Source organism: Amphiprion ocellaris, chromosome 14 (genome assembly GCF_022539595.1).
Source record: "Amphiprion ocellaris isolate individual 3 ecotype Okinawa chromosome 14, ASM2253959v1, whole genome shotgun sequence".
Classification (NCBI taxonomy): Eukaryota; Metazoa; Chordata; class Actinopteri; family Pomacentridae; genus Amphiprion; species Amphiprion ocellaris.
The window spans coordinates 20,803,740-20,831,724 of record NC_072779.1 but is presented as its reverse complement, the minus strand read 5'-3'; the positions used below and the strand labels follow the sequence as shown (position 1 = coordinate 20,831,724).

At 40.1% G+C, this 27,985-nt stretch overlaps 1 protein-coding gene across 1 annotated transcript; it reads left to right on the top strand.

The window, feature by feature from the left end:
* The first annotated feature begins 535 nt into the window (after positions 1-535).
* Positions 536-27,567, top strand: wscd1b (WSC domain containing 1b). The gene is made up of 9 exons (XM_023281532.3): positions 536-812; positions 2,118-2,762; positions 9,036-9,150; positions 19,831-20,015; positions 23,156-23,277; positions 23,888-24,077; positions 24,561-24,725; positions 24,832-25,032; positions 26,478-27,567. Exons 2-9 carry the CDS (start codon positions 2,372-2,374, stop codon positions 26,828-26,830), a joined length of 1,722 nt encoding a protein of 573 aa, XP_023137300.2. The 5' UTR covers positions 536-812; positions 2,118-2,371; the 3' UTR covers positions 26,831-27,567.
* Positions 27,568-27,985: the final 418 nt, after the last annotated feature.

Here is a 27,985-nt window from a genome sequence, read left to right as displayed (position 1 = left end):
GGCAATTCATTTAGTGCTTCAACTAAACTAACGTGCAGGGCTAAACGCAAGGGCACGGAAGGAGAATCAACTGCTCAGTGGCAAACGAGCAGAGATCTGAATCTGTAAACCATCAGCTACCATCACCGTTTTTATTTTATTTTATTTTTTTTTGCTTGGTTTTCGAAACAGCAGAAAAACAGCCCCCGAGAGTCAGGTTTGGTTACTCTCGGTCATTTGCACTGAAGCACAAACGTCCTTCAAATGGCTGATGGGTGATTTGTACAGTTGTTGTTGTCCCCGAAACTCAGTTTAGTGTCAGTGAGCTGCTCGGGTCTCTCATCAACAAGCTCCCAACACAGAGTGCACGGTGGATGCTGAAGATCCGTTCCGGTACAGGCGCCGTTTTATTCTAAGGCCCCCCTTTACGTGCAGTGCGAGCTGCGGACCGCTGGACACGAGTCTCCAGTGGAGGAGCTGTGACGCGTTTAGATCACCAATGCAAATGAGACTGGCTCCCCCTCCTCCCCATCACCTCCTCTTTCTCACCAACACACTCGCTCACACACATACTGCCTGTGCTTTATATCACCGTGCCAGCCTTTCAGAGCGACGGAAAGCAGCGCCGACTGGCTGAGAGAGAGAGCGTGTGTGTGTGTGTCTATGTGTGTGTGTGAGAGAGAGCTTATATAACACCAGCTCTGGGAAACGCTGGAGAGCTGAGGAGACCCTCACCGGACAATAAAGCGGGGAAAACAGCCATCATAACGGCCATAAACTGATCGGTGATCGCACGATATGAGGATGCCGTGCGTACCGCTCCAGCACTGAAGGTAAGCCGTACGTCCAAAGAGCCTCTACTGTAAATGGTGGAGGCACAGTGAGGGTTTTTTAAGATGGAAGACCTCGGCTTCTTAAATAGGTGATGCGTGTTTACTCTCGCTGTTTGTTCATCTGTCTTTCAATCCTCCATCCATCCCGCTAAACCAATGCAGACAGTTATTTCAGGATCGAATGCGTAACGGCGAGTTATTTTATGCGTAAAAACGTGGAGTTGAACATAACTTGGGCACTCGGACTTGATCGGAGACTGTTCATTTTGCAAACTGTTGCTTCTATCCTCGGGAGCACTACCGCACCCCTACTTTTTTTTTGTGGGGGGGTGCAGTGAGGCTCTAGAGGAAAAGTAGAGCTGAAGGGCATGACGATGTGTGACAGTCACCAAGACAACGAGGCATTAATGGATATCGTCGGATGTGAAGGAACAGCGGCTCAGTGTATCCGTTGGGGAGTGCGCAGACGTAGCTGCTGCTAAATGGGAACCTGTATGTACATTGTGAGAAATCAGCAGAATCAACAGAGGGGCTCGCAAGACACAGCCGTGACAGCAGGAACGGGCAAATACACACGAGAGCAGGTCAGGGCTGCACTTCACCGCCCCCTGCTCAGTCAAAGTGTCAAGCTTCATAAAACACTGCGAATACCAGAGTGCTTTTCGTCCTAATTATTCAGAGATCCTCAACATCTCATCTTTGCATGTTTTTCCCCCCCTCACTCATCACTTATTCATCTCTCCACGGATGAGGCCAGAGTTGGTCTGCATATGATAATCCCCATGTCATAAGCGCCGGTAATGCGCTCTCCACAGTTTTTTTCCCTTAACATGTATTTATTTATTTATCACGATGATATTTCACTGACTGAGATTGCAAAGCTGGAACATATTGTCGGTATAAAATTAAAATTTGTCTTGTGGAGAACCTGAGTACAAATCACTTCACATTGAAAACAAAAAATCCCATTTAAAAGCTATAGCAGTAAAGAGCTGGTGTCATTTTATGATTTTTTAAAAAAAATTGTCAACACAGAAGAAATGGGAATTGCAGAGCACAACTTTAGGCAGGGCTTTGATTGAAAAACAAACGGTAGGAATGAAAGCAATGAAGCAGCAGACACTAGGGGATGTATTGCAAGATGCTGCAAGACAGAAACACAAGCCCATATGTCAACATGAGCTGTGCGTCTAATCCACTAGCCATATACTTCACATCCCTTTGATTGTGCTGACATACAGAGAAATACACTCGTGCTCTAAATCCCGCTGCTTACGTTTTTTTTTCTTCTGTTTTGTCCCTCAGCTTTCCCCCAAGGATCTTCCTGGAGTCAGGGAGCACAGCCTTGGATATTAAATCTCTCTCTGTTGTGACGCATCCATTGTTCCACTGCTGCAATAGGACTTTGTGGCAGCAAAGGACCATGACAACTTGCACACCACTGCTGGATGCTGCAGGTCTTTACAAAATTATGAGGTTGTAAGTAGGTTACAGATCTTCTCGCTCCTAATTCACGAAATGGCCTTTCACTGAGGTGAGAGACAGTAAACGGTGAAGGAATGGTGGCACCCCTCTACAAGCTGCACTGCCTCTTGAAGCGGGCTCGGATGCTGCTGCTCTGCCTGGGCATCGCCTATCTGATGGCAGGCAGCATCCTGCTCCTGCAGCGCTCCAGCATCAGAGTGGCCCAACCGAACCTCGCCAGCCTGCCGCCCCTGCTGTCCCTCGCAGCGCCTCCTACCGCCCTCAGGACTACAGGCCTGGGTGTGAGGGCACGCTCCAGATGGGCTACCATTCAGGCTGTGTCCGGAGGGGGTGCCAAGGCAGGGCGACACTGGCCCGCTTCCCGAAGCCTGGGGGTCCAACACTTGCATCGCCGCTGGTTTCACAGTCTGCTGCCAGAGAGTCCAGAGCAGAGAATGTCTCTGCACAGGAATAGCAGACACAAAGGTAAATAGCAATACAGACATTGCAGCTGTGTCTTTATAGAGAGCTACATCGCTCTCCACATTGAGCTGTCCTGTCTTTCTTCAGGTTTTTATTCTTAACCACTTGAGCTACAATTTCATCAGCATAACTGCAGCTTTTCTTATAGCAAACTATCCAGCAGGCAAAATACGCAAAGCAACCGGTGTTAAAATGAACATGTGACCACTGGCCACTGCATGCCCTATTTACATTAATTAGAGTGCCAGTGAGGTGTTAAGACCATGGAAGTGATAGTCGGCTGAATGCTGTTGTTTTCTGGCTGACCAGTTTTATGTGAATTGAAAGTGAATGATTCTTCACCCAGAAAATGAACAAAAGTCCAAAGACTTCTGCTGAGAATCCGAAGTCATGATTCAATCAATTCAAGAATCTACTTGTCTGCTTTTCCACTATGTCTGCCAAAAGATCTGCTGTGTGACAGATCTGTGGTTGTGCAGCCTTCTCACATAGGCTAATTTAGTTTTAACCATTATTAACTGCCTTTTTATATCTGTAGCCAAGGTTATGCTCCTCACCTGCCTTTGAACTAAAGCAGATATTGCAGAATCTGTGAAAAAGCTCCTGCTCCTGCTATCTGAAATAGAACAGCTGATGGGAGGATGTGTGACTAAAATATCCTGGTGAAGATGTGTGGACTGAGATGGTGGTTTTCCTCATGAATAATATAAAATGGAGCAAATATACAGGTTTGTTTTCTATTTTGTGATTTACTTTTTTAACTCAGACAGCCAGGGGCTGGGAAATAAACTCTGGACAAGACTCGCATAGCGCACAACAGGCTTCATTCTACATTTATGAAGAGATAATCCTGACCTTAGAACATTTAGAAGAGCTTCATTATACATTTATATGACATTTTACGTGTGGGTGCCTCAGATGTTGTAGATGACGGGTAGAGCTCACTGATCCACTCAATACCAGAAGAGGAAAAGACACGCAGAGCCAAAGTAGCTTCTAGAAAATAAATTAGTAATTACGGAGATAAAAACGATATCCTTTCTTGCTTGCGCTCTCTGCTAAGGAGCCTTCACCATTACATGAGCACTCTGAGATATCTCAGGAGATTTACTCCATTGTTTAACGGTGCTTGTCAGCGCCTTTGCCATTTTGTTGAAATGATAAATACAATAGAATTACCTCTGGTGGAACATTTGTTCTTCCAGCTCATTCTTGAAAAGCCTCCTACAAGAGCTCTTAATCCTTTTGTTTAAAAAAAAAAGACATTACATGACCACTTAGTCACTAAGTAGGGTGATACAGATGAAAAATGTTGGAGGCAGCCATGTTATCGGTTTCAGTAACAGCCATCTGGCAAAAGTTGTTTAAAAGTCTTACAGATGACACAGAACTAAATGACCTAGGTCTGTTGTACCACATGCCCTGGAAGAGTAACTGGTTGAAGGTTTCAGAGAAGGAAGCCAGAGAATACTGCTGGTTACCACTGTTACATTCCAAAACCTCGACAGTACACCTATAACCAGTAGGTACTACCTTCAGTTGATGGAGAAACAATTAGCAAATTCAACAATTAACCAAGTAGGCCAACCATAGACTATGTTCACTAGCGTTCAAAAGTTTGGGGTTACTAGAAATGCGCTTTTTTTGAAAGAAAAGCTTTTTTTTCAATGAAAACATTAAATTAATCAGAAATACAGTCAGGACATTGTTAATGTGGTAAATGACTATTCGAGATGGAAACAGCTGATTTTTAATGGAATACCTCCATAGGGGTTCAGAGGAACATTTCCAGCAACCATCACTCCTGTGTTCTAATGCTACATTGTGTTAGCTAATGGTGTTGAAAAGATAATTGATGATCAGAAAACCCTTGTGCAATTATGTTAGCACATGAATAAAAGTGTGAGTTTTCATGGAAAACAAGAAATTGTCTGGGTGACCCCAAATTTTAGAATGGTTGCTCTTGATGGCAGGCAGGCACCTGGCATGGAAGTTCTGTGTGAAAGTGTGAATTAGAAACACATTGTAAAGTGCTCTGAGTACCACTACACTACCAGTCAAAAGTTTGGGTACACCTTCTCATTCAATGGTTTTTATTTACTTATTTTGTACATTGTAGATTAATACTGAAGACATCAGAACTATAAAAGAATAGATATGGAATTATGTTGTAAACAAAAAAAAGTGATAATCTTCTGTATTAATATACAATGTCCAAAATAATACAAATAAATAAAAGCATTGAATGAGAAGGTGTGTCCAAACTTTTGACTGATAGTGCAGACCATTTTCCATTTATTTGCCGACTATTCTGATAACAGATTAGTGATTTAAGTGAATAGTAATTGAAGATCAATACCACTCTCACGTCTGTTGGTTAAATACACTGACAACAGATTTTTAGCTTAGCTTAGGAAAAGAACAGGAAGCAGGTGGAAACAGCCTGCTTCACTTTGTCCAAATGTAAGGACGTCTTGCTACCAGACTTTGATTTCGCTGAAAGAAAAAAACTTCCTGAACCGATGTTTGCCTGAATCTAGAAATTTCCTTCTCGTGATCATAAAATAGTCCAGCACAAAAAAAAGTCGGCTGGTCCCAGCTTCTCAAATGTGTACATTTTTGTGTTTGGACTGAAGGTCAAACAAAATCTATAAATTAAAGATTAAGAAACTGTGACAAATAAATCGCTCAAAGAAAATACAATTAATCAAAAGAACAAGTGGCGGAGCACTGAATATTGAAAATAACGAAGAGCTGCAGTCTTAGTTTCAGGGGTACTCATGTAACATTTCTAGAGTATGAAATGGTTTAAGAACCACTTCCTTCCTCAGTAGAATAAAAGCAGGGAAATACAGACAACAATGACAGGTAAAATGTTTCTCCTCATTGTTAGTCAAGCAGAAAGGAGAAGATGCTAAATCAAGACTATCACAAAGTGTTCAGCTGACAGTTGCTGTCATTAAACAGCTCTCATCCATCCAACACAATCTCACAGCAGAGCTCTCTGGACTAGAACCAACCATTACAGAATGTTTGGAGCTAATACAGATTATATTTGAGAGTTTCAAAAATGTAATGATGAATTATTGGCCAGTTATTCAAATAAACTTGTTGATGAAGCAACAGTGTTTCTAAATGTCCTTAACCCCTTCTCTTACAGTATTCGCCTCTTGTTTTACCTCAAGTAGCTTTCAGATCAGCATCATTATTCTTTAGCGGCTGACAGTATTCAGCTCTTTATTAAATCTATATGATTACACTGAGAGAACAGTTTGCATACACAGCATATGTCTGTAACGACCGATCCATAGGTGCAACGCTGCTTGTTATGAAGTTAAACAGGTCTCTCTTTGGTATTTCTGCAGTGCAATTATTCATTATTTATTGACAGTGCCATGTCGACATATTGGTCAGACTCCCCTGTGGACTAACAAAAGGTTGAAAATACCATAAAGAGTTTTTTTTTTTTTAATATTTGGGCTTTATTCCACCTGTATTCAGTGTCTATTTTCATACGGAGTGTGTAGCAGTAATAACATTACACAGCCGGATGGAAAAGTTTGCCCATGCATTTTCATAGATTCAGGAGCTCTATCTATTCAAATATTTCATAATAAAAGTGAGAGATGCATAATACTTTGTGTCTGCTGCTGGAAACTTTGTCACAAATTCCTTCATATGTAAAGTACATATCAGAAGTATTACAAACCCAGAGATGTGCAGACGGATCAGAAGGAGGAAATATTACAGAAGTTGCACGTTAGGACTCACACTCTGGCAAAATTTTAGGTGATTTAGTTGTACAATATTTACCTGCAGTCACTGAGCACTTGGGACTTCTCAGAATCTGAAACCTTGTTGAGATGACCTGCCTTATTTCTGCCTAGAATGCATTCAGACAGTCTTTGTTGTACTTCTGATGACTCTCCTCGCATCTGTGAGGCTATTGTAGATCCAGCAGAGAGACTGTGAACCCCCTTCAGCCCACTTTAATGGACACACACAGTTGCAACTGTGGCAGTGGCACATGTCCTCATACTTGGCCATCCTGTCATTAGCCTCCTCCATCTAATCCTGCGGGGAAGAATCAGCTCCAGCACAGCCATCTGTCTTAGTGTTTAAGAAAGCAGCACAGTGTCAGGCCTAAGTGCAGTCATTTCTATCATGTCTGGGAATTCAGGCTGCTCCCCTCCATTAACCCTCAGCTGCAGCTGCCTGGGGCCTCTCCTTCACTTTGATTAAAGCAATGACCTGCCCCGCTGGGTGGCTGAGGTGGGTGTGGGGGCCTCACCCTGGGTGATGCCTCCTGAGATACCTCTCTCCACAGACTTAGTGCTCTTAGTGCTTTCAGGCAGCAGCTGCTGGTGTTTTCCAGTGTTTGTCTCCTGAGGTGCGGGCGATGGGTGACTCAGCCTTGCTCCAGCACGACAGGCTGGACGGGCTTCAGAGGACATCGCAGACTGATTGAATCAAGGATTCGATATGGTGATGCTTGGCCTGCCAGAGATTTCACGGTCCATTGCCTACTTCCATCTTGTCTGCGCACCTTGCTGCCACAAATCGTCTGTTTCAGTCGTATGTATCTCCTCCAATACATTTTAAATCCTCTCTTGGACTAGTTGGCTGGTAAGAAACATATTAGGAAGTCAAATCCTCAGTGTCCTTGAACCCCGTAAAATATATTCAAATACAAATTGATATTAGGGATTGTGAAATAAACCTAAAAGTCAGCACTGAGGAATTATCTGCATGCACTCCATGCACCAAAAGACATACCTCACATTATACAGTTCCTGAATAAGTAAAAACATGTAGCATATAACCTAAAAATATACCAGTCTCTGACCCAAGGGGAAAGATGTAAATGACGTCTGCACACAAAAGGAATGCATATGCTACCCTCCACACAGAAACTGGTATTTATAAAGAAGACTTATGTGTCAGCTGAGTGGAGTTTGATGTGCAATGTGGCAAAGACAAGGATAACATCAAAGACTGAATTTGGCTGGCATTTTATATGGTGCCTTAATCTTGTCAGCACATCATAATAGTCTGTCGTAGCCTATTATGCGTTACATCCTTCTTTCGACAGGGGTGATTTTTATTCTAGTGGAAGTAAATAGGTTCGAAGCAAAGTCGGAATAAGCATAATCTACACTGGAAGATAAATTAAGCCTTGTCATGTTATAAATTAGTTGGATATTATGGCTCACAATACATGCTGCTGTGTATAATTACTGTAAGTGATGACGCAAAGGCTGCTTTGGCACTGCAACTGTTCGAGAATGTGTCCAGAGCCAAACTAAAGACAGAGCAGGTCTGGTTTATGTCCAAATCAACTTAAAGAGGAGTGTGTCAACATCCATTTTCAGCTAACTCTGTGTCATTGTGTGTGTGTGTGTGTGTGTGTGTGTGTGTGTGTGTGTGTGTGTGTGTGTGTGTGTGTGTGTGTGTGTGTATAAATTGATCTTTTTTTTCTATTGGAATTTAGTCTCATTTTTGTTTTATTTCCCAAATGAAAGAGAGTCTGGCTTTTAAAAAAAGCCATCTGAGAATCAACTGTCCATGTCTGTTCTGATGATGTCTTTCTCTCTTTTATGTATGTGATGCTGTATAAATACAGAACATTGTTATATTGGGTGTAATTCAGAGCTGCAAATAATGATTTTTATAACTGATGAATCTGTCATTTAGTTTGATTGATGTCATAAAATGTCTTCTATTTCCTGGAGCCCAAGGTGACAGCTTCAAATTGTTTTATTTGGTCCAACGATCCACAAGATTTTCCATTTCCAATATCAAAGAAAGGAAAAGAAGACATTTCCTGTGAGAAACTGGAAACTGAGGATTTGTTGTGCTTTTCTTTGATTAAAATGAGAAAAAGAAGAAAGAAATCATTTTAATTACTTTTAGTTTTTTGTGGCCGACTGATCTATTACCTGACTACAAATACACTATCAGTCAAACGTTTGGACACATTTTCTCATTCAATGCTTTTTAAAATTTGTATTGTTTTCTACATTGTAGATTAATACTGGAGATTAAGACTTTTTTGTTCACAACATAATTCCATATGTATTCTTTTATAGTTTTGATATCTTCAGTATTAATGTACAAATTGATTTAATTGTGAGAAGGTGTGTCCAAACTTTTGACTGGTAGTGTAAACACTTTTCATTTCACTGCCTTGGTTTTGTGAGGTTACTTTGTGATTGCCACTACAGGAAAAATTTCAGCCTGAAGGAATTTTACTTTCTCTTCTGTTGACACGTGCAGGAACTTACATCGGATGTTTCCTGCACAATGCCAGTGACCGAGCCCTGGGAGGAACCATGCTTTATGACCTGCGCAAAATGACCAGCTCTCTGTGTCAAGACACCTGCTCAGAAAGGTAATGCATTCACGGAGGGCTCCTATGAGGGGACCACAGAAGGCCTGCTGTGTGAGTAAATGCTTTGGATCTCAGTCTCCTCCATGAATGCCTCCTGTGTTTGGAGCTAGCGGAGAGCCAGGTGGCTGGATGACAGTAAAAGATGAGGGGGGTGAGAGAGGGGAGAATGAAGAGCAGGCCAGGACAGAAGGCTTGATCTGTTGCAGAAAAAGGAAGGAGGGAGGCGTGTGTGTAGGAAAGCTTAATGAGCTGACTACAGCAGCCGGTGAATAAATCAGTGTTAGATATGTGCTTTTCCTTTGGCTGGGGTGTGAAAATCTCTGATTGGGTCGCTGTGGGCTTGAATTAGCAGCACTGATGTGACTCCCCAACAAACCTGTGAGGAAAGAGGCAGGTGGAATTTTTCAATCTCAAAGAATGACCTGCTTGAAATCTTCCTTTTTATATGCTAGGAGCAAGGAAGCATCGTAGCTCCAGTGAAACAGAACAGCAGAGGACAGATGGATGCAGTCAGACTGAGAGTTGGTGCTTCCATCATAAGCTCACACACACACACACACACACACACACACACACACACACAAACCCGCCCTCCACCCATCCACATGGAAAGCAGTCGAGCTCGTTACCTGAGCGAGCCAATTACCACGATGAGCAAAAGTAAAAAGTCAAGGCAATTTATGAGGAAGCTTCAAAGGACATACATGAAAAGGTCAGTTTTGATGAGGTCTCAGTCTGTCCCAAGGAGGCAGTATAAAGGGAAAGGAAGGGGGATGAGTCACAACAGCCTTGATATGTAAAGTACAGATCAGAGGTGACTGCAGTTCAGCCAGAAGAAGGCATTACACAGTCAGATGAGTGCACAAGGAGAAGCACTGACAAAAATCACAGGGGATACTGTACATTTTTTAGGTAAATTATAAGTTTAAAATGTTACCTAATGGCCTGTGAGATGGCTTAGCCTGAGGGCAATAGCTTGATGTTATGGATTGCCCTTGGTGAGGGCAATAACTGTGCATAACATTTGTGTGTGTGTGTGTGTGTGTGTGTGTTTGTACGGCTATCATGGTGAGGACCAGTGTGAATTTTTAACCCTTGGAGTGAGGACCAAACTACAAAGTGAGGACATTTAGGCCGGTCCTCACTTTATTTTCACTGCAATGGCTTCCAGAGGTCATATCTATGCTTTTGACAAAGTTTCAGACTGGTCCTCACAAAAATAGTAAACCCTAAAAAAATACACACACTTTGGTGTGTGTACATATTCTGAATACACACACTTTTTACTCTCTATTGCCCCCTACTGTACTGTACCCAAGTGAGAAAAATCGTTTCTCCACTCTCTAGCGGCCTCTAAAGGCCTGAGCCAGAAAAATATATTTTGCTCTCTGGCTCCCTCTTTGGTCATTGCAGTTACTGCAATGGCCTGAGCCAGAAAAATATGTTTTGCTCTCTGGCTCCCTCTTTGGTCATTGCAGTTACTGCACCCATGCGACCATAACAATAGAAGGAGACAGAGGATTGAGTTCAATGAAGTACATTGTATGGAATGGCATGGTAGTTTAATATTTATGTCTCACTTTACAAATAATTAAAAAGAGTTTGAATTTAATTGACTTACATTCATGATAATGAGTCTCATAACCTAAAACCTCTTTCAGTGTAAACCTCACATGACTTGTGTTCGACTTGTGTTTCTTCTTCATGTGTAGGCTGCCTGTGAGAAATGTCTGTGACCTTACGGCCTATCAGACAGCATATTAAGGAGGTTTCATTCTCTGTTTTACTTCTCAGCACAGTCGGTGCACAAGAGAAGGGTGTACAGTTCAGAAAGAATCTGTTTATTGTCACTATACTCAATATAATGTACTTATTACTGGTATTTTTCAAATAAATTACAGAATTTAAGCATAAAATTAAAACAGTGTGTGACAGTATGAAATACAAATAAGGAATTTAAATAATTTGTGATCACATTACACTACCATTGTCACTAAGTGGCTGGTGTTTCTGACTCTGGTGCACCCTGAAGTAGCTTGCCCTTTTAGAATATTTACACAGCACTTCTATTATTTATTTACAGTATGAGCATGTACTATTACAATTGTGCTCATAAGTTAGCATACATTGGCAAATTTGTGAAATATTGTACATTTTTTCAGAAAATATATTTGATCATGGAAAAACATTTCTTTCAGTTAGGGTTAGTGGTCAGATAAAAGTTATTTATTATCATGAAAATGTATTTGCTCTGATCATTCATGTTTTCATTAAAGAACAGTACATATTTATAAATTGTGGGTATGTAAACTTATGAGTACAACTGTAATTGTGGTCTAAACTGCTGAGCAAGTAAACAGGTGTTAAAAGAGGATTTTACATATGCTGAGGTAAAGATAACAGATATTAAAGATGTATAGTTTTAGGTGTATGTTCTTTACATGTGACAGCTATGAATGCATTAGAAGCTGATTTCCATAAAAATGAAGATGAGAAATGTGTCAACATTAATATGTCAAGCCTTGCAGAATCAGTTCCAAATGAGCACCTAAACATGTATGTTTAGGTGTTCATACATGACTTACTGAGATTTAAACTGCAACAATATTAACTCTTACACAGTATATATGGAACAAGGTTTTTAATCAGACCCCAATGGACATCTCTGTTGGTTCACAGAGTTCTTTATTGAGAAGGTTGTTCAGAGATAATGAAACTTGATAATGTAGTTAGCATGGCTAACATAAATGCTAGCCATGCTAACTACAACAGCTTCCATGGTAAATTCAGTGTGTCTATTTTGTTGCATGATGTCATCAGTACAATGACCTCTGTTCAGACTGCTATATCTCCTTAATGAGAATAATATCTTTGTGTTCTTCACTGGTCACTTCAGTTTTTTTGCTACTCGAGCAAAATTGCACATTTAATGTGACCATTTGAAGTGTTGAGCTTCATTCATTAACTTTACTTTGCTCATGGAAAAAAGACAAACTTGACTTTGGCTGTCCTGGTGCCTGACAGGGAAACTAAAAATAAAGGTTGGGTTCTCTGCATCTCTTATCTCGCTCTCTCTCTCTCTCTCTATGTCACTATTGATATATATGGACACTATTTGAGATACATTTCAAAAACTATCTGCTGGATTGCTCTGAATGTTGCAAGGTCTTCAGAGGATGCCTTGTATACAGAGGTTTTATTGAGAGTGAAATATCTTCACCTATTAGATGGATTGGCATAAAACATCACAAACATACAGGTAATACTCAGGATGAAGTACAGTAAGTTTAATGATCATTTGACTGCAGACTGAAAGTCTATAAACCTGGAAGGCCCTTCTGTTGTAACTACTGTGGAGAGAGTGCCCTATATTTTCTCCACAGTACAGTGTGATTACTCTTATTCATTTAAAGAACTGAAGACCACAGCATTTTAGTAATAACAATGTCAAGATACTGATAATGACATTGATAGCATCCAGAGTAAAAACCTGGTGCCTTCACTTAGCTTTTCTGCATTTTTAGAGAAATGTTATATTTTGTGGTTGTGCAGATGAAGCTATAAAACATTTCAAACAAAACATGTTTTACCATCAGCAGTAAAATCCATATTTATATCTGTGTCTAAACCCATAACCTCCTAATTGTTTCTGCTTTGCTCACATAATCTAGCACAAACACAGCTGGACAGAACTGAGAGATAATAAGGCTTTCTACCTACAGATTATTTACACTGACATGCATCTGAAGAACAGTGCTTGGACTGCTTGTTGCTACGATATTGAAAATCTAGTTTTCTCCCTTAGACTAGCCTGCTTATCATTAAACACATATGAATTGAATGTTGAAAGAATGTACAGCAGCTACAGGGCAGGAACACTGTTCTATGTATAGCACATGGTCTCAGTGTGTGTTGCTCAGGGATCAGTGGAGTGAGTGGCAACTCCACCTGTACAGTTGAAGCCAAAATTATTGGCCTTCCAGAAATTATGGAACACAATGTTTGTATCATTGATAAAGTTAATATAATCAAACATTCACCAGTGCTACTTAGTAGCTTTTGGTACATTTTGGAATGTAAAGTATTTTTTAGGGTTGCTTTTTATCAAATATAGTGAAAAATGGAGTCATCAAAATATTACCCTTCATGTGAATGAATGAATGAATGAATTTATAAATGACTATGTGTATGTAAGAACGTATGTATGTATGTATGTATGTATGTATGACAGCAGCAAGGTTAATGCTGTATTATTGCAGTTTAGGCTGAATATTGTTGTTTAGGCTGAATATTGTTGTTTAGGCTGAATACTGTAGTTTAGGCTGAATACTGTAGTTTAGGCTGAATACTGTAGTTTAAGCTGAATATTAAAGTTTAGGGTGAATACTGTAGTTTAGGCTGAATACTGTAGTTTAAGCTGAATATTATAGTTTAGGGTGAATACTGTAGTTTAGGCTGAATACTGTAGTTTAGGGCTGAATATTATAGGTTAGGCTTAATACTGTAGTTTAGGCTGAATATTATAGTTTAGGGTGAATATTGTTGTTTAGGCTGAATACTGTAGTTTAGGCTGAATACTGTAGTTTAGGCTGAATATTATAGTTTACGGTGAATACTATAGTTTAGGCTGAATACTGTGGTTTAGGGTTAATACTGTAGTTTAGGCTGAATACTGTAGTTTAGGCTGAATATTGTAGTTTAGGGTGAATACTGTAGTTTAGGCTGAATACTGTAGTTTAAGCTGAATATTATAGTTTAGGGTGAATACTGTAGTTTAGGCTGAATACTGTAGTTTAGGGCTGAATATTATAGGTTAGGCTTAATACTGTAGTTTAGGCTGAATATTATAGTTTAGGGTGAATATTGTTGTTTAGGCTGAATACTGTAGTTTAGGCTGAATACTGTAGTTTAGGCTGAATATTATAGTTTACGGTGAATACTATAGTTTAGGCTGAATACTGTGGTTTAGGGTTAATACTGTAGTTTAGGCTTAATACTGTAGTTTAGGCTGAATATTGTAGTTTAGGGTGAATACTGTAGTTTAGGCTGAATACTGTAGTTTAGGCTGAATATTGTAGTTTAGGGTGAATATTATAGTTTAGGCTGAATACTGTGGGTCAGAGAGTTTTGTGTTTCTGCAGCTCAGCCTTCACTGATGGCCCATCATGGGGAGGGGTTCCCCCCTGCACCTTCACTGCTGCTGCCTCTCCAGTCTTAACTTCTTCACTTTTCTGCAGGAACCTGCCCTTCCCCCACCTTTCAGTTTAACATGTTTGATTTAGTTTTTTTTGTTTAAAAAAGTAAAATTTTTGAATGCACAGCTTTAACTCATTGCTAAGTATGTTCATTCTGCAGTGTTGTTACTGTTACTTCACCAAAGAATTTCCAACATTGATAATGGGTGTTAACTACTGTTAAACTTCAAGAGAGGGACTTTACTGTTAACATTCAGATTTGACAGTTAATTCAGTGAGTTTCCAGCTCTGCAGCCAGTAAACAGTGTATACATGCTGAGGTGAATGCTGCTGTTTAGGGTGAATATTGTGAGCAGTTTCTGCTGCTCCTTAAGTGGTGGCTGATGGCCCATCAAGGGGAGGGGCTCCCCCCTGCACCTTCACTGCTGGTTTCAGGGTGAGGCTCCCCTCCTCCACCTTCAGGACCAGGCTCCCCTCCCTTCAGGGTCAGGCCCCCCTCCTCCACACTGCAGGGCGAGGCTGAACAGCAACAAGCAGGACTAACGCTGAAGAGCAGAGTTGTGGGATTTAAACTTTGAATCATCAGTGGAAGGCGATTTTAGCAAACAGCATGTAAAGGTAAGACTGAAACCTCAGATTTCTGTTTTTTCTAGTCTGTTACTGCTGTTTATGTTAAACTATTGTGCAAAAAAGAAACTTATCACATTTGAGTTTTTATTGTAAAACAGGGTTGTTAACTTCAGTTAAGTTGTAGTCACTTATAACTACTAGTGTAATGTAGATTTTTTTTGTATAATAATGTGAATTTTAAGCAAGATTGAACTGACCCAGAGCTATAATCAATATAGTAGAAGGGGATTTTAAATTTGACGAGATGCTTCTATTTTAACTGGTGCAGCTTTTCTACTGTTTACAGTATTTAGCAGGCCAGAGAACTGAACTATGAAGGCAGTTTAACACAGTCAGGCTTTATTTGTAGAATTCAGCTTGACAAAAACTAAAACCTGTCAGTTAACAGGTATGAAGGTGGTTATGAACTTGTCACACAAATAGTAGAGTTTAAGGCATCATTTGACTTGTTTTCTGCACTAAATGAGTCAATGTTGTTCAGATGCTTCAGTCAACAGGTTGTTTTAATGGAGAACTATGAGGAACATACTAATTTATGATGGTAAAAAGATACTATTGGAAATGTGATAGGAATGCTGGTAGAAAACTGATAAATGTGTGTAATGAATTTATTTTATTGATGAATGCAGCCAAATATTTCTACCCGACAGCAGCAGATATTTAAACATGATATTGTACTGAAGTGCATGTAGGTTGGACACTGTATCATAATGAAGGAAATCACTTTAATTTGAACTAAATCAAAGTGAAACTGAAGTTACTCATTAATATTCTCTGTAATGAATACTGATAAATAATCAATGTTCTAACCAGTGTTCTATCCGCTGCAGTACCAGCAGAGTAAACAGACTTGACACCAAATCAGAATGAAACACATTTATGCGTTTTCTGCATTACCAACCGCATACATGTCAGTTCCCACGGCAACGTGATTCATCCAATGTGTGATACTGCAACAGCTTCACTCAGTGGTTTTAGCAATGTACAGATTGGCAAGTTTACAGATAAAACCTATTTCATCAGCTGAGAATTTGTATCGCTCATAAAAAATTGTCAGGAAACACTTAGTAAACTAACAACTGAACATAACCTGATCTGGACCAGGTTAGTTCCAACACATCAGTAACCATGGAGATCTAGCTCCACGGCATCAGTAACCATGGAGATGTAGCTCCACAGCATCAGTTACCATGGAGATCTAGCAGGTTTAAACAGAGCCACTTTCACTGAAGACTTAATGCTCAAACATACCTGCTAGCCCATTAATCTCACTTCATAATTCAGCCCTCAGGAAACACACAGACCAACTGCATGAAAGTTAGGCCGCGAACATAATTCAGACTAAATATGGTTCCAGTTTCATCAATGGGCTCCAGACGTGCATGAGAATGGCCCTGACACCATTTAGGCCTAGATTTAATATCCTGGCAAGACAAGCTACAGCTCAGTTCTGTCACTAAGCAACAGAACATACATACATTATTGACCTTTCATTCACTGCAGAGGACGAGGGGTCACTTTGTGTTCTGTTGTTTTTCAGATGGAGGTTCTGACCTCTCATCCCCCAAAGAGACATGAGCCCTGCAGTGAGAATGGGAATTCACATTCAGATGGTGAGTGACATGGAGTTTATAGTCTGTAGTCTATATCACAGCTCTGCCCACCATTTTATTGTCTAGTAATCATTTCATTAAGCTGAGCATGACAATGTAGATGATTAGTGAGTGCAGGCAAACTAAATGGGTTCATGCAGGCTGACAAAAGATGTTAAAATTAACAGAGGTCAACACCATGAAGACAGATAAAGGTCATAAATACTAAAATAGAGGTCATAAATGCTACGGATAGTTACATTTTTTTGCTTGTTTTCCAGATGGTGGTTCAGAACTCTTATCCCTTGAGATGAGATGTGAGCCCTGCAGTGAGGACGGGAGTTCAGTTTTAGATGGTGAGTGAAATGGCTTCATTATGATGTATACAAAAAACAATTTTCTTTGGCAAAGGACCCTGTTTGATGTTTCTATACTTCCGTTAAAAGAATCGCACTAGTTTTCTCAAGTGTATGAAGTACAAATTTCATCCATTTTGTCAGCACAGTTTGATACTCATATACAGTTATGTGAGTGATGTTCCATCACAGTAAATATCTAGTATGCCTTTTAATGTTAAATCATCATCCTGTCCTGCTTGCAGTTTTGACCAAAGAAAGTAAATGTTAACAGCCAACTGTCAGGTGGTGGTAATCAGATTTTACAGTCAGCACCTGATTACACATGGACCCTGAATATCCACCACACCTGAGACTTCTCTAATAGGTGCTATTGTCTGTCACCTGTTGTAGATCAGCGTCCAGGAACACATCTGGTTAACAGAACCCCACAAAAGAAGAAGAGGAAGAAAAAGAGAGGAAAACAGACCAAGACTGTGGAAGCTACAGGTAAGTTCTTTAAACCTTCAAAGCTGTCTTAAGAGCTTTCTGTGACTATATGTGCAAAAGGCTTGCAACAGAAATTGCATTCATGTCCCTTAGAATTTTAATATGAGGAATTCTGGAGTTTGCCCTTCAGTCAGATTGTGTATGTACACAGACATGAAAGTTGATTTATGTGTTACTGAATTATTTTATTCCTCTTTCAGCAAAGATCAAATATATCAATAAAGCTGCACATTCATTGTAGGAATAGCAGGTTTGTCTGACTACTCTGTGGTTGTAAGGGCTTGGTGTTACCTGGAAGTGACATCAGCTCATGCCTTATGATGTATCATGAATCTGAAATTGTAGGCCTCTTTACACAGTTTTATGCTTCAGCTGTCTTCTTTTTATAGACTGCGGAGGATGAGGTCTCACTTTATCTTTGCTCTTGTTTTCCAGATGGTGGCTCAGACCTCTCATCAGAATTGGATGGTGAGTGAAATAGTGTTCATCATGAAATACACAAACAATTTTCTTGTGATTCTCTGTTAATAAAAAGAAGAGCACTACTTTCCTCTCAAGTTTATTAATTAGGAAACACAATTTCTTCCCGTTTATCCATGCAGCTTATTATAATTATGAGATGAATGTTCCATTACAGAAAATATATTCTGTCATTTTTAATAGCTGTCTATTAAAGTAATATCCCTGTGAAGAGCTGCTGCCTCTGAATTTTAGCATGTGAACAGTTAACTGAACACACATTGTCCCTGAGATTTTATTAACAGGTGCTAATGTTTGTCTGTTACAGTTGTTGCAGTAGATCAGAGTCCAGGAACAAGACAGAAACGCTCACAGAAGAAGAAGAAGAAGAGAGGGAAACAGAATAAGACTGTGGAAGAGGGTGTGCTGAGTAAGTTCTTCAAAAACATAAACAGTCCAGAGTGTAATGAATCGAGCAGTTAGCTTTTTTGTGTTCATGCTCTGTGCTCATTTATTTTGAAATGAAGCATCAGTTACTACTACTACTCTTTAAGTGCCAAGCTACAATTAATTAATTTATTATTATTATTATTATTATTATTATTATTATTATTATTAATAATAATAATAATAATAATAATAATAATAATAATAATAATAATAATAATAATAATAATACTGTTTATTATTATTATTATTATCATTATTGATAATAATAATAATACATTTTATTTCTGACACTTTTCAAAACACTCAAAGACTACATATAAATTCAGCAAACATTAAAATAGAGGACCATCTATCTGCTTCTATACATCAATAACTGTGTGACTACACTGTACTTCAAAACTACAGTTATGTGTTCTCTGTGACTAATTTTGAAGCCATTCTTTGTCTTTTCTGTCTTTGCTGTTTATAGAGAAACCTGTTTTAAAGGTGAAGAGACCATGGAGTGACGCTGAAAGGAGTGCGGCAAGTTCCAGGGAAAGCCCTGTCTACAATGTCTTAAAAAAGAGAGCGCCTTGGATGGAAGATCCTGGAAGGACTTAAAGAACTTTGTGTACAACACAATAGTCGCTTTGAACTGCAGGTCTGCTAGGAAGCAACTTGCACTTTGAAGATCTTCAATGTACAGTACAATACATGTTCTAGTTATCAATTTAATAATTAGCACTTTCATGCTTGTTGATGCTGTTTGGATTGTTCTGCATTGTTGTAGTTCATGGCACTAAGGTGCTTGAATGTGCAATTAACATTTATTTACAGTCAGGCAATTTCAAAATGTTCACACATATTATACAACAAATGCTTAATGAAGAAACTATTTCCAAGGCGATATCTTTGGATTTATTTTGTCAAAGTTTAATGGCATGGGATGAATTAAAGCAGCAGCTGAGTTTGAACTGGCTGAAATAAATAAATACAGTGCTGGTCACTGGAATTGGCACAAGTACATTGTGTCTTTGTGCACTGTTTATGGTGACAAAATTAGTATGTAGAGTTAGTATTCTGCTTGTCTATTCTCCTCAAACTGTACAACTCTTGTCTACAACATTTAAACTTACATATTATTCAATTATTTGTCTGCACTGTAAAATTTAAATAGTAGCAAAGTATGATTATGATAGCCAAAGTCATAATGTAGTTCTATGCTCTAATAAGAAATGACCCCAACTGCACCCCCTGCTGGGCGAACCCCATAGCACACCCTACAAAAAAGTTCTCACTTCAGTGGTAATCTGTGATTGACTATACTGATTTTTATTCTTTGTTTTTTGAGGAATCTGAGGTGATAACTGGAATCAGGGAGCCACCTACTGTCGAAATGTAACATTCATTTCTCTCTAAGTATAGCAGAAAGGGTGGTCCTCACTTCCTAGGTTAATATACTCGGATCTCACTTTGGTGCCCATACAAGAATGTGTGTGTGTGTGTGTGTGCGTGTGTGTGTGTGGTTAGTGGGTACCAGTTTGCAGGTCTGGAGTACGGAGCTGAATGTCACTGTGGGAATCGGATCAGTAGCCCACGGGCTCCAGAGGAGGATTGTAGTCTGGTGTGTCGGGGTGAGAGGGGGTCTCCCTGCGGCGGCGTGGGCCGACTCTCCATTTACAAGGTGGAGGAGCAGCTGCCAGGTCACAGAAAATGTGAGTCAACTTCCCTCAGGGAAGACACAGCACTGTTTGCTTTTTAGTCTCTGCAGAAGCTGCACTATGGGTGACTGCACACAGTCGCGCAAAGAAGAACTGAACTTTTTGAACTTGAGTTCTTAAAAACAACAACTAAACAGTGAACAGAATGGGATGTCAGTGAAAACTGTGCACCTCCACACCTACATGTGTAACAATCTCAATGGATAAGTCTATCAAAAAATAAAGATAAAACTAATAATAATAATAATAATAATAATAATAATAATAATAAACTGGAATCAGTTCTTCTAACAAGAGTCAGCTGGGGGCAGAAGCCTTATTCATACAGCATATTCTATTTCTGTCAGGTTTGTTGCTGACCAAAAACACATCAGAGCCACAATACTGCACTGGGTGACATATTCCTACAGTACAATGAACTGTAGTTTATTATGACTCAGCCCCACACTCATCACCCTGCTGCTGGGAATTCTCCTCAGAGCAGGGTCAGCAAACATTTGAAAGCACAGCCTCCTAGACAGCATTTTGTTGTAAATGTTAGAATTATTTTCTTTATGTAAAGCTCTAAGTCCTTCCTTTGGAAAGACTTACTAATATGAACTGTCAACATTTTCAACTGACTGAAATAATACACATCTGCAGACAAACAGTAAATATGAAAAAAGATAAATGAATTTGTAAAAGAGCAGTAAATAAGAATTAAAGCAAAAAATATATAAATTTATTTGGGAAGTTAGCTAATGAAAGAAATTGATTTACTGTAAGCTTCTTCACAAAATGCTGTAAGTCAAGTAGCTTTCACTGTTCACTCTAAATGTCCTCCTTCAGTCATGTAATAAGGGCTGAGATGTGTCAGCATTTCTTCAGCCAATGTTTAAAGTGACAAATCTTTCCATCACTGCTCTGACAGTCATTACATCTGTCCGATATGCACCTGGAAAACTCGTGTGGTGGAAAGCGTGTTGCATTACTGTGACATCTGTCTGTGAGCTGTCATCAGCAGTCTGAGCTGCAGCACAGCTGCATCTTTATCAGAATGTTCTGATCTGTTTGAAAATATCATAGAAAATGTAGTTATTGTAAATGCTGCCTCGTTTTTGCAATGAAAATGTATTGAAAATGTACATTAAAAACCTGTAGCAAACCTAGCACACCACTGACCCACTTAGAAAACTAAAGCACTAAATAGCCAAACCAACTACCCTAACCTAACCCCCACAGGCTTGTAGGCACATGACATGATGAGTGCATCACTTCATCTGCCTCTCTTCTTACTCTGATGCACCCATCACTTTGGAACAGGGTAAATCTGGACTCATCAGACCACATGACCTTCTTCTATTGCTCCAGAGTCCAGTCTTTATGCTACCTAGCAAACTGAAGCCTTTTATTCTGACTAGCCTCACTGATCAGTGGTTTTCTTAGAGCTACACAGCTTTTTAGTCTCAATCCCTTGAGTTCCCTTCGTATTGTGCGTGTTTAAATGCTCTTACTTTCCCTATTAAACATAGCCGTGAGTTCTACAGTTGATTTCTTACAATCATCTAAGAGTTTGTTCCAACCACATTTCTTCCTCTAAGATGATGGTTTACCACTATCCTTCAGGTTTTAATAAAGTGTTGGACGGTTCTTAACCCAATTTTAGTATTTTCAGAAATCTCCTTAGTTGTTTTCTTTGCTTGATGCAGGCCAATAACTTGACCCTTCTGAGACAGATTAACATCCTTTCCATGACCACAGGATATGTCTTCCAACATGGTTGTTTAAGAAATGAGAAGCTCCTCACTGTTCCCTGCTGAAATATATTAATCACTGCAGTAATTATCCAGTGGCAGGCTCTTACCTATTTGACGAGTCAAATCCAAGTGCCATTTTTTTTTTTTGGACAGGCAATGTATTTTTGTGACATTCAGTCAGTAAGACTGAATAGACTAGCAACTGAGTTCCATCGACATGGGGCATAAATACAGATGGTTTTGGTCTTGGTGTTTGCTCTTAGTAGGAAAAATATCACCCAGCAGTATTTTTTGTGTATTTCAAATCATTATTTCCTCAAGCAAGAAGATGTTCTTTACAAAACTGTAGGCAACGAAGATGAGAGGAGTTGTTTGACAGTGATTATGTATTGTTGTAGTTCCATTTTATGATTCTGGCCGATTAAGCAGGTGCATCTTTGCATAAAATCACACTCCAGGGTAGCTTTAAACTTGACTGCTGACATTTGTTTGGTGTGGAGTTATTTAGTTTGTGTCACAGTGTCTACAGTTCCAAAGAAAAAAAGATGAATACCTGACGTCATGTTATCTCAGCAGATTATAAGACAATTTGTGATATATATCTATGACATCTAATTGAAACGCATTTTTCTTTTTAATGACAACACCACATTTTAAACTTTGCTTTTAGTTTTGTATAGTCCTTTTTACTGTTTTATTCTGCGTGCTGCTCTTAAACATTCTTTGAATGCATTGTTTACTCTGTTTTGTAGCTAAGCACTTTGCAACTACTGACTGAAGTGAACTAATTGTGTACTGACCTTCATAATAACTTGATGTATTCAGCAACACTAATTATCCATGGATTTCTCTTATAAAAAGTGCTTTCAGTTCTTTAAAGATATGCACCCCCATCCTGTTGTTGGCAAGGTTGAATCTATTATATAAGGAGTTCATAATCATAAACAGAATTAATATTCATCATTGGAAGCTTCGGCCTCTCTGGAGATTAGCAGCTCAATTCTGAATGAATTATACAATGTACCAGATTTCAGTCAAGTATAGTCAAATAATTACTGCAGACATACTTAGACATATCTTGTGTTTGCTCCTGATAGTATATAGATAACTAGAAGCACTCTTAAGAGTGCAGTCCTCCACCAAGGCCAACGTTCTATCTCAAAGTGTAAAGAAAGTGATCTAGACCTGTACCTAATTTTAATGGCTTCCCCCTTTGTCCATGCTCCCCCTCTCCACCAAGTTCCATGAAATTCGGCCTGGTGGTTTTTCTGTAATCCTGCTGATAATAGAAAAATACTTCTAATGCAAGCCATAGTAGAGAAATCCTGTAAAATACATTGTTGTTTTCTTTAAGGCAACGTGTTTAACATCTTCATGTGTGTTTTTTTCTCTTTCTAGTTCGAAATGTTCACTACCGTGGCTGCTTCAAATTGCTGAAAAGCACCATCGTCACCTTCCCCATCGACTCCTTTCAGCCGAACCTAACCACTCAGTCTTGCATCGAGACCTGCACTGACAAGGTTTGAATTGCTTCTCTGAAATTATAGACCTGATGATCAATTCACTGCACACACTAGCGTATCAGCGCTTCTCCTCTCAAAAAGGGTAGACTTCCAGCTCAGAGAGCTGTCTCCAACCCCAGGGGATCACATGTGGGAGCACAGAGCTTCTTGGATTTTGCTGAATATTTAAGGTTTAATGTGGTTCTAATGAGAAGTAGATAGTCTGGTTTCTGCACCAAGATCTCACTGGATGCAGCTGTGTCTGCTCTGAAAACGAAAACGGCTGGTAGAATTATTGCACATCATCTAGCACTGACTGCAGTGTGATTAATTCTGACCGTAGTGTGTGAGTGTGTGTGTGTGTGTGTGTGTGTGTGTGTGTGTGCATATGCATAACTTTTCAAAAAAATTTCACTGCAGCGTCCTCATTGTTTGACATTGAGCATTTGACCTTCTGAAAAAGTGAGAAAAACCTCATGAACAAAAGTGAAGCATGGACTGGGGATGTGATGCAGACTCTCCTGCTGAACGGAGCTGACACATCACCCTTGGCTAGAATAGAAGTCTTTGGAGAGAAAAAAAATCTGTATGATGAGTCACGGAGAACATTTGTGCCTTTGGTTTGTAGGAGCTCCCGCTGGCTGTGTTCAAGAGGCCCCATTGCTTCTGTACATGGACGTCGTCTCTTTTTAGCCTCACCCAGCAGTCGGATAACCAGCAGTGTGTGGAGAATGCAACTCTGAACCACACCACCACCTCTGCACCCCCAACCTCCACTGAGCGTGACCACTACCAGGTGTACCACACACCTGTGCTTGGTAAGTGATCGGTTTTGCAGATGCGTGTCATCATCCGCATGGGTCTTGAAAATGTAAAAACTCATTCTGATTTGTTTTCCAGAAGTAGCTGGGACAATGTAAAAAGGACCTGACTATTTTCATCCCATCCCACTCTGCCATGTCAGTAATTTTCCCACATCACACACCATTCTTAAAGCTCCAGGCATGCTTTCCTCCTGTAAAATAGCCCCTGATAAAACTAGACCCTGACACTGTGAGGATTTTGTGTTGTTTTCTTAGGGGAAGTCCACTTGGTGAAAGACAGTAGTGGAAAATACACTTGAAAGCAGTGTTCATTCCGAACCTCTGTAAATCTCATCTCTTCTCTCGCAATCATGTTTCAACTTGTTTCACACAAGCCTTTTTCTGTTCCTTTTGTCCTGAAAATGAATCCATTTTAGACTTCCTGCATCCTCATTTCTGATTTATTCTGATCTAGTGCGGATGCAACTGTCCTTCTAGATTCCAGGTGCAAAGAGAGAATGTTTCTGCCTCAGAGATCCAGCTCCCTGGTGGCTCTTTCAAGTTTTCCCGGTGCAGGCAACACCTGGGTACGACACCTGATTGAGCTCGTGACCGGCTACTACACAGGCAGTTTCTATTTCGACGGCACCCTGTACAACAGAGGTGGGGAGGGCACAGTACCGCTGCTGAAATGAGTGTCTGAGTGAGTGCTTGGTGAAATATTGCCCTGCAGCTGACCATTATCCATTCATTTATTCATTGGTACCAGGTTTCAAAGGAGAGAAGGACTACTGGAAGAGCGGCCGCAGCATCTGCGTAAAGACCCATGAAAGTGGTCAAAAAGAGATTGAAATGTTTGATTCTGCTATTCTGCTGATTCGAAACCCTTACCGCTCCTTAATGGCTGAATTCAACCGCAAGTGTGCTGGACACTTGGGACACGCCACAGATGCACAGTGGAAGAGTAAAGGTAATACAGTCCAACAGAGCCGAGTGGTTTATGGCTCTGCTGAAGGATGTTGATGTTACAGCAACAGCAGGCAAGAGGTCACTCAGTGATTGTTACTGTGAGTACATCAAGAAGCAGTTAGGTTCTCATATTTACAGCGGGGTCAGCACTCTCGAGCCCTTTTATACCATGATCACAACCAGTATATGTTCTTTCTAAAAGGCTTTCTAGTAAACAGATGAAGGACTCAGCTTTCATCATGAGTATGAAATGGGTGTGTCCTTCTTATGTGGAAAATAGGTCCACTTAATGCATCACTTCAGCCAGAGAGAGTCAAATACCTGAAATGTTATGTGAAACCAATGCAACATGCAAAAGGAGGCACAAACTTTGTCTGCAGAAGAGTACAGCATATTTAAAAGGTCAGTTCACACAGTTCACAAACGGGAAAATATTTTCTCACTTGATGTACCTCTGGTGCTATCAGCCTGGCAAACAGTTTTGATTTTTAATAGTCAATGTATTGAGATATCCATGTCCTTTCATCGCAGTATCATAGAGGTGAGGGGCACAGCTTACATGGTGCTCACAGCACTGAAAATTTTGATTTAAAAGACTGAAAAAAGTTGTTTTTCAGAAAAGATTTCTACCAAGCAAAACTGTCTCAATGAAAACTATTGACATGTTCTGTGGGAAACACAGAGCACAGATAAGGTTGAACTGACGGCTGAAGTGAACTGCTGCTTTTCTGCAACATCGCAGGATAAAGCCAGTGAATGCCACTGAAACAGAAGTTGCAACTGAAAAAATATTTACGTTTTAGCACCATTTACTCCAGCTTAAGGAAAAAGATAGATGTCTTCTCACCTGTCAATCACCAAACTGCTGTACGCTGCTGTTGGCAGCTCGTACGAAAAACAGTAAATTCCACAACCACTGTTACATGAAATCAACAACATCCTCACATCTGCACTCTTAGTAGAATGCTAACAATGTACCAACCATGGACCACTGCAGACCGGTGTCTGTTGTGGTATGCTGAAGATTTCTTGCTAGCTGGGTTGGCTTCTCGGGGTGTCTGCTTACAGCGCAAGAAATCCCATAATTTATCGTCATGACCTCAACAGTAATGGCAGCAAGTTACACAGCAGTTTAACATGATCTCTAAAATACTTAGAGTCATTTAGCGTGTGTCATAACCAACTGAATATTAGTATTTTGAAATCAAATTACATCCACATTCACACAGATGACCTGTCAGTGAAATGACTGACCATTTATTGCTTTGTAGTTTGGGTGCAGTGATCCTTTAGCCCATGTAGCCCTGCCTGTGACGTGACAGAAGCGCAGAAATCTTTACTTCTGTTCCTAATTTAACCTCTACAATGCTGATAGATTAGAAAACAAATTATGAATAAAATAAAGAATAATATTCAAATCTCAACTGTGACCTCTTTCACCTGCAGAATGGCCAGAGTTTGTCTCCAGCTACGCCCCCTGGTGGGCGTCCCACGCTCTGAGCTGGCTGAAGTTTGGACGCCGCCTGCTGGTGGTGCATTACGAGGAGCTGCAGAGAGCTCTTCTCCCCCAGCTCCGTCTCATCACAGCCTTTCTAAACGTCACTATGACTGAGGAGAGGCTGCTGTGTGCACAGAGCAACCAAGATGGGCATTTCAAGCGCTCAGGGGCCCTGCGGCCCTCCTTTGACCCATTCACTCCAGACATGAGACAGATAATTGACTCCTTTATTCATACTGTTGACCAGGCACTGCAGAGCAGGAACTTTAGTGGACTTCCACAGGAATACCTCCCCAGATGATGACCTGAAAAGGTCATACAGGTAGTTCTTTAAATGGCTGGTTCAGCAGGGGTTTGTGAGAGGGAAGTTCTTCACCAAGTGCTCCATGGGGAACAGACACATGCTGGCTGATGGAGGTGGCCCATCTGACTCTTTGATAAGGCGAGCACACTGTGAATGCTGAGGAGTCATGGAAACACATTAGAGGTCATTGGAGAAAATACGGCAATTCATTGTGAAATCCAGCGGTGAGCAGCACTGAAAGCCTCAGGGAGGGACGCTTCTCTGAGAGCAGCAAATATGACAAATATAGAGAGGATTTGGCATGATTTGTTGGTCTGCAGAGTTGGGATTATCTAAGTGCCCGACTGCACAAATATGAGTGTGTAAATCCAGGATAGACTCATTTTGATTTTCTGCTTTCTCTGACTTTGTAATTTTGCTTTAGCACATACATTGTGTTTTCACATAGACCTATGTTAATAAAAATGACCAGTTGTACTAACACAGACGACAAACTCAGACGCGTTACCTGGATTACTCAGTGTTCCTGTGTGAATCCACTGGTTGCTACAGGTTTGCAATCATGATGGATACAGCAGAGCTTACACATGCAGCTGTGACTCTCCATGTTACTAGTTTGACTGTACATGAACTCAGATATATGTTGATCATAATGAACCTGCTCTTATCCGTATATGAAATCCACCTGTTTCCATGAGCATTTATTTCATTAAATGCATTCAGTTTGAAATGAGTGAAGTTGTACCTAGTTTTGATCTGAAATGTGTTTTACTTTAATGGACCTACATAGTAAATGTAGCAAACAAAGCACTCATGTGACCTGAAGGACCCTTGGGAAAGAAATCTGAACATAAAAAAGTGTAGATTAACAATTTTAAATATTCCTGATGTGCACTCGAAGAACACTGCCACCTGGTGGAATGAAACGAGCCGTACTACTTTAGATTTAAGAACCTATCTGCTTTCATTAACTGCACTTTATTTTTAAAAATTAATGTCATGAATATGGCAAAATGAGTTGCTGTGCGTTACGAGTCAGTGTGGATGTTTGAACTGCAGGGCCACAAATGAAGTCCAGGAATAAAATGTTAGCAGTCAGGTGTTGTATGGAATCGTGTTCATTTAACAACAAAAAAAAAAAGAGAACAAAGA